Source organism: Spea bombifrons, chromosome 8 (genome assembly GCF_027358695.1).
Source record: "Spea bombifrons isolate aSpeBom1 chromosome 8, aSpeBom1.2.pri, whole genome shotgun sequence".
Classification (NCBI taxonomy): Eukaryota; Metazoa; Chordata; class Amphibia; order Anura; family Pelobatidae; genus Spea; species Spea bombifrons.
The window spans coordinates 44683294-44691059 of NC_071094.1; the positions used below are offsets into that span (position 1 = coordinate 44683294).

General features: G+C 50.9%; 1 protein-coding gene across 1 annotated transcript; it reads right to left on the minus strand.

Moving 5' to 3' along the window:
* CCDC9 (coiled-coil domain containing 9) lies at positions 1-7471 on the minus strand. Its single transcript, XM_053473210.1, has 13 exons — positions 7409-7471; positions 6485-6531; positions 5389-5493; positions 4860-4994; positions 4339-4737; positions 4175-4258; positions 3614-3784; positions 3102-3283; positions 2941-2993; positions 2733-2853; positions 2256-2346; positions 1329-1794; positions 1-331 (listed from the first exon to the last, which is right to left on the minus strand). The coding sequence occupies exons 2-13, from the start codon at positions 6485-6487 to the stop codon at positions 327-329; spliced, it is 1815 nt and encodes a 604-aa protein (XP_053329185.1). The 5' UTR covers positions 6488-6531; positions 7409-7471; the 3' UTR covers positions 1-326.
* Positions 7472-7766: the final 295 nt, after the last annotated feature.

Sequence of the window (7766 nt, forward strand, 5' to 3'; positions counted from 1 at the left end):
AACGGGGAGGAAGAATTTATACATCACGTAGAAAACAATACTGTAAAAACTCCCATAAACGAGATATCATTCCCCGGCAGCCCCCGCAGCAGCTTTAATCATAATAACGATGGCACCGGCCCTGGATCCATTATTAAACGTTCCGCGACCCCCCCGTAAAGCGATATAATCCTGGGTGAAAGCCATGCATTAATAGCCGCGGCGGAAGGACGTCTCCGACGACACCCGGCGTCCCCTACAGGTTCAACGGCTCTGGGGGAATAAGCAGGGGGTTAATGGGTGGACAGCTCCTGCCTTCTGCTCCCGATAAAGCCTGCGGGGTTTCTTCAGTCTTTAGGGTGAGAAGGAATCAGACATAATATATATATTAAAAATATATATGGAGGAAAGGAGGCAACGAGGAAAGGAGGCAACGAGGAAAGGAGGCAACGAGGAAAGGAGGCAACGAGGAAAGGAGGCAACGAGGAAAGGAGGCAACGAGGAAAGGAGGCAACGGAGATGGGATGAAGGCTTGGATGAGACACGGAAGGCGAGAATACGCAGAGTGGAGAGGAGGAGAGCTGATCAGGGGGGTGAAAATGGCGACGACGTGAAAGGAGAGTAAAACCAAATGCAAAGAAACATGCGCACAACCGATACCAAAGAGAGCAACGATCTGCTAACCCCCAAAAACTGAACTGCACCAGACGAGAGACAACAAAACCCATCACACGCAGATACACAACGAGACAGATACTCTGACCCAGGACGAGATAACGATTAGATGCGAGACTAAAAAGTATCATCCATAGGATTGCAAACTCAAGTACAGGAGGAAAGTTTATTTCAATTTATTTCAGGAGGAGAAATGTTGGAACAAGAGGCTGTAAACTAAAACTAGAGGGTCAGAGACTGAGATGAAGGTAGATAAGTGGAACAGCCTCCCAGCAGAAGTGGTAGAGGGTAATAAACATGCATGGGATAGACATACGGCTCCTGAATCTAAGACGAGACCAACGACTGATTAAGGTTTGAGTCTTTACAGCAGGAGAAACGGGCGTATGATGGGGGCCGCTCCGGCAGATTCTAGGTTTCTATTTAAAATGCGCAGCGGAAGCCATCGCACGTTGTTAAGGAGCGAATTAGAATTTCCAAAGACGTGGATGGGGCATTTAAAAGGGAAGGTAGGGGAGGGCAGGACAGAAAAGGAACCCGTTGCCTAAATCACTGGGGAACGGGAAGCCCCACGAATAAATTAAACGGCCCTCCAAGCAGTCACACCGAGCAGACAGCGCCACGGAATAATCCGGCGACACAGAAGACAGAGGTCACGTTTTTTTTTTACTGACCTGACAGAGCGGATCTCGCCTGCGTTCTCGCCCCGCTCCCTTGGTTTTGGGGAGGACTGTCCTCATTACTACTCCCTCGGTTAGAGAGCTGCTCCATCTCCTCGCCCCAGTCAGTGACCGATCGATGACCTTCAGGAGAGAAAGGGCTGGTGGGCTTCATCTCCAGCGTTTTCTCCTCCGGAGACTCACTGGGGGGCGGTATGGTAAGCTTGGGGGTCTCATGGGGTGGAGGCACTCTTTGCTCTTTAGGCGCGGGTTGCGGGGTGACGGGGGAAGCTTCGCTATGACCTTCATCGGCCGAGTCTTGCTCAGCTTCCGAAGACCCCTCATCATCTTCATCCTCTTCCTCATCTCCGCTGGCATCTGTCCATTCACCATCGTCTTCGTGCTCCTCTTTTCCTTCCGCCGGTGCCGGCGACGACTTAAGTTTAGATTGTTTCCGGGGCTCCTGCGACTTGGGTTCCTCCTGCGGCAAAAGGGGGATAAACCGTCAAAAATACGGCTTCTATAAAGACTATGAATCCGTCCTCGTCATGGGCCGCGGGCCAAGACCAGCATTGTTTAGGTGACCGGGGCAAACTTTTTAGGACAAAACCCACACTGCCCTAACACAGCCACGGGTCTTTATAACAAATAAAATGAATATAATCCAATTTTGAGTAATATGGCGGAGAGATACTCTGATGCCCCCAGTTCTATTCTTTAGGGACTAAAGATTAAAACTCGAGTGGGATGGAGCCTATGATTTTAGGGGCGCAAATCCCTCTACGCTGCCCTCTTCAGGCAGACAGAATAGCTGCATCTAAGCGCCATCGCCAGACCATCACGGACTTCCCTCTAACCCAACGTCCTGGTACCAGCCGGAGCCCATAGGACGCGTTAACCTCAATGAGAAGAAGATACGCCCCAGAAGCCACCGATACCCACCGCTTTCTCCAAACAGGTCTCCTTTTCTGCTCCATCCACAGTCGCCTCCTCTTTCTTTTCCTCTGGGTCTTCCCATCGGCTATCATGCATGCTGCGAGAAAGCAACGATAAACGTCTTAAAATCCCAAAATACATATTCCCTCTAGATTGTCAGCTCTAGTTCTGTCCCTTCGAATGTAGGGACTGTAAGAAGTGCTGCAGGAATTGTTGGCGCTATATAAATAAAACAAATATACATGTAATGCCGTTTCACCCTACCCCAAAGCGAGAGAAATCAACCCAGCGGAGACCGCGGGGTTAAAAAACCAATTCCCAGCAATTCCCCGTCATTTGGCCCCTGCCGCGTGTATTGAGGGGCCCCTAGCTGAGTCCACTTTATTTGCGTTTATTTTCTGAACGTTTGGGTCAAGAAAAATAAAGTTTTACGTTTCCCCTTTTGGAACTTTTACCCCAAATCACCCAACGTGTCATGGTTACCTGTACGGCTTGGTGCGCTCCTTGCCGCGGTTTTGGGCCCTTTTCTGGCTGAACCCCGTGAGGCTCTCGGGGAGGAATTCTCCTATGGTGTGGGGCTTCGGGGGTCCGCGCCTCCCTTTGTCTATTGATAGAGAAAATCACTCAAAATCAGGCAAACGTTCCCCGCGTCGGCACCAATATTTAAATGTTTAAGCAGAAAGTTACTCACCTCGCCTGCCGGCGGGTTCTTCTTCTACACGCGGAGAAGCATCGTCCTTAAACCTACAACCAAAAAGGCGACATGGAGTGAGAAGAGGGCAACAAGGGGGGAGAAGAGGCTAACAAGGGGGGAGAAGAGGCTAACAAGGGGGGGGGGTGCCGAATGCTCACATGGTGTCGTTCTTTTCCGCGTCCCACTCTCTCCGCCACTGCCCTGTGGGCTTGCGATGGCGCTCCAGTCTCTCCTGGTCGATCTGCTCTCGCTCCTTCTTCCAGCGCATGTACTCCGCGCGCTCCCTGCCGGTCATCGACATGGTCATATCCACCTGGCTCTTGGGCCCAGGTCTCCTCCCCTGCGGAGCAGATACAGGTCAGGCGATAACCACACAACCCGGGCCTTTCCGTCAGCATCGTAACAGATCTGCTGTATAATACGGCAGCATAAACCCCAACTACTGTCAGCCGGGTAACGGGGAAGCCCAGGGCGATAACGCTGTCCCTACAGGGCTGCAGGCTGGGGGTATTCGCTTATTTACCCACGCAAATGGCGAGGTGCACTTCCTACTGCATACGAAGTGGAAGAACTTCTGCTACTATCCCCCCCAAAAAAAAATAAAAACCCCTTAAGAGTGACCCCCGCATTATATCCGGCGTCTGCTGATACTTTGTTCTCTGACTCTTACGTGATTCTCCTTGTCGCGGTCCATGCCGGTTTTCACTTTTTCGAAGTCAGGGCCCCCCCAGTTGCGGATGTGCCTTCGGCTCCCCTCCTTTCTGTCTATGTCCGCAACGGGCCCCGACCTCCTGGGGTCGTCTAAAAAGTTACGGATTGGATTTTTCTCTCTCGTCCCGTCCTGTGAAACAAAAAAAAAAAAAAAGTCGCATTGAGACTCGAGAGAAGCTGCAAGGTTTGCAAGCGGTAAGGGGAGCCGATCGTCTGTATTTTATATAGCGCCATCAGATTCCGTATAGCTGTACAATGGGTAGACAGGACATAAAGTAGTGTATAACATAATTTGACTTTTGAAAAATATACAAACTATAAATAAATACTGGAAACATTAACCAAGAGGTCTGAAGTCACTCTTAAATAACTCAGTTTACCAAAAATACTGTAATCCTGCCCAGAAAAGCAACAGAAACGGCAAACACAGCGACATAAAACATTAACCGAAATGATCCAAGTTCTAAAGAAAAAGTAAACACAGAAGCCGTCGCCGTCAAACGACGGACAGAAAACGTACCCTGCGGCTCCTCTCGTACTCCGCGATCATCTCCATTTCTTCGTTCATCTTTTCGATGTTCTGCCGTCTCCGTTCTTCCCACTCCTGAAATAAACCACACAGGAGACGTAAGACGGGCGGACAAGAGAACCAACAACGTCTAAAGCCATTTCCATGCGCATTACCTTGACTTTCCTGTCCGGCCCCGCAGCATCACCACCTCTGCCCGGAGCGCCGCCGCCTCTCCCAGGACCTCTTCCTCCTCGGTCTCCGGCCGGCCCACCCCTGGGAGACGAAGCCCACCTCTCTCCGGGAGAGCCATCTCTGTTCCCCCGCGGAGATCTCTTTGGCAGGTCACCTTCTTGGCCCCTCCTCGACATCTCCGCTCCCGGACCTCTCCTCCCTCTCGCTGGTTTGTCTGACGGAGGGCTAATCTCGCTGCCCCCCTGGAAAATCTCCTCTGGCTTTTCCGCTTGCGGAGATCGTCCTGCGCGGCCAGTAATCCTCTGAGTGGGGCTTCTTGGAGACACGTCCATGCGAGGCGAGGATTTGGGTGATTTTCCTTCATTTATGACCCTTTTCTCCTTTAAAATAAGTAAAAAAATGAAATGTAAAAAGATACATAGTATCTACTTCTTCATTTGTTTGGAATCCTCGCCGATTCAGTAGCAGAGTCTCCGTAAAACACAAATATCAGGTTTCTCACCCCAGCCACGGTGATTGAGAAGTTCTCCTTCTCCTTTCTCGCCTTGTCGGGCTCCGTCTCGGCGTTTTTCCCTTTCCTCGGAGTGGTGACAGCGATGCCTTCCTGCTCTGCCCTCTTTTTGTCCTCCTCAATAAGCTAGGGTTTAAAGACAAGATGGCGGCAAGAGTTTAAACATCGGGGGGTGAGGGGCTATTCGCTGCAGCCGAAAACTCTGGGTCAAAATACAGCTTTTGGGTCAATATTAATGCGAAAGGTGTTTCCAGAAAAATCTATGAAAAGATGTAAAAACACACGATCCATTTAATGTTTATTCCGCCCCAGTACTTTTCTTACTATTATACTACTTACTATTGGAAGAGCGGTTATGCAACACTCGGAATGCTATAGCTTTCTAATGATGTGTGAGAGCAGCCCACGCAGGGTTAACGACGTATACATTAATACGCATTTTACGCTGTAACGTTCCACCCAGCTGTCCAAACGGGTTTGTCGGGTCAGGGAGGGCAGAGGATCCACGAGCAGCTTTTACCTGATGCCTCCTGATCAGAGCTTCATTCTTCTTCCGCAAAGCCTCGATCTTCCTGTCCAGCTCGGCGTCCTTCTCTTCCTTCGATTTTAAGTCAACTACGGAAGCCTAAGAGGAAAAAAACCCAAAACATTTCTATAAAAATAATACTGTCATCACTACCCGGTGGCCCTAGGAGGGACCGGCCCTTAAAACATGTCCCTGTCATTAGTACCCGGTGGCCCTAGGAGGGGTCGGCCCTTAAACATGTCGCTGTCATTAGTACCCGGTGGCCCTAGGAGGGGGTCGGCCCTTAAACATGTCGCTGTCATTACTACCTGGTGGCCCTAGGAGGGACCGGCCCTTAAACATGTCCCTGTCATTAGTACCCGGTGGCCCTAGGAGGGACCGGCCCTTAAAACATGTCCCTGTCATTAGTACCCAGTGACCCTAGGAGGGACCGGCCCTTAAAACATGTCCCTGTCATTAGTACCCGGTGGCCCTAGGAGGGACCGGCCCTTAAACATGTCCCTGTCATTAGTACCCGGTGGCCCTAGGAGGGACCGGCCCTTAAAACATGTCGCTGTCATTACTACCTGGTGGCCCTAGGAGGGACCGGCCCTTAAAACATGTCCGTCATTAGTACCCGGTGGCCCTAGGAGGGACCGGCCCTTAAACATGTCCCTGTCATTAGTACCCGGTGGCCCTAAGAGGGACCGGCCCTTAAAACATGTCGCTGTCATTACTACCCGGTGGCCCTAGGAGGGACCGGCCCTTAAACATGTCCCTGTCATTAGTACCCGGTGGCCCTAGGAGGGGCCGGCCCTTAAACATGTCGCTGTCATTAGTACCCGGTGGCCCTAGGAGGGGCCGGCCCTTGAACATGTCGCTGTCATTAGTCCCCGGTGGTCCTGCATGTTAAGGAGGGACACGTTGCAAAACTTAGTGAGTTTTTCTGCACTTCTACTTCAAGTAACAAAAACCCACTCAGCGCACGTAGTATCCAATTCCAAAAAAAACGTTAAAGAAAATACATGCGAGGAATAAAAATTATTTTTAAAAAGTTGTGAGTTTCCCTTTAAACCGGTCAGCGTCGTGTTGGAGTTTTGGGGATATTCACCATATCTGCCGTCGGTCTCTCAGACGATAAAACGAGACGCTTTCCTCCTGCAACAAAAGAGATTTATTACTCAGACGCGCGATAATCCGGATTAAGAACGCGGCGCCGGGAAAAGGAAGCGTTTCCTGTAATTAGAGGGGCACACCGGCCACGCACTCATATATATGATGTATATGATAGCCGAGCGGACCCCCTGGAAAGGCATGGAGGGGATTCTGATGAATCTCTCCATATAGCGGATCCCAAAGCAGCGGTCCAAAGAGAGGAACATGCTAATTAACACATTCACACGCCTGAGAAGCATAACAAATGGCTACATTTGCATGGAAATATAATTTAATTTATAGATGGCAGGGAGCATTAGGGGCCCCTATTGACCTATTTGTCATCAGTAGGCATAAAAAGAATAATTTAACCTCGCGATGTCTGGAAATGACTGAGCCGGACTCTTATAATGAGATAACGGGATTACGGTTTACAGCCATATGTCTGGCAGCACTCGGCCCGGCGGGCACAGGAGCGGCCGGCGGGCACAGGAGCCCACAATGCCCAATGCACTGCAGACACAGATTGCAAGCTATAACACTCCTGAAATAAATACCCTGACGCACCCGCTGTTACCCCACTAATAAAGGGTTACTGTGGCAACTGCCCTTTAACCAGTGTCCCCCATGAGACACCCAAATCCCCCCCGACTAAAGCCTGCCCCTCCTGAGCAAGACTCGAGCAAGACTCCTGCAAACGCCCCCCCCCTTTACCCCACATTACAGCCATGCTGCCCTCCTGAGCAAGACTTCCTGTATTAATTACCCTCACAAGGCCAAACACCGCAGCCTCTGGTGGTCCCCTGCTCAACTTTTACCCCACTGAGCAACGCCCCCGCCCCTCGTACCCCTTCTGCGAACTCACTGTCCTCATACTCACCAACAAGATATACCGCTCTCTGCTTCTCCGGCTCACTTCCGCTCCCCAACACCACGCGTCTTCCGCCCTAAGCCGCGCCCTGTGTGCGTTGCTGGGTCATTACGGCGCTTCGTATTGGCTGCGGCGCTTCTGAGGACACACCTCTAATACGTGATTGGTTAAAATGACCTCGCCATCAGGAAGGCAGCGTGAGACAGGCGGCAGACATGTTTAGTGAGGGCAAGCCGTAAAAATCAAGAGTGACGCTGCCAATCTTGCTTGTTACAGCTAAATAGCCGAATGTCTGCTCCGCCCGGAGGCCCTGACATGTATGTAAGCCCTGACATGTATGTAAGCCCTGACATATCACGCTCAGCCG

Coding starts and splice junctions, on each gene's coding strand:
- CCDC9 (XM_053473210.1), bottom strand. Junction 4,995..5,388: donor CTCTGATCAGGAGGCATCAG/GTAAAAGCTGCT, acceptor TTTAAACCCTAG/CTTATTGAGGAGGACAAAAA. Junction 1,795..2,255: donor AGACCTGTTTGGAGAAAGCG/GTGGGTATCGGT, acceptor CTTTTGCCGCAG/GAGGAACCCAAGTCGCAGGA.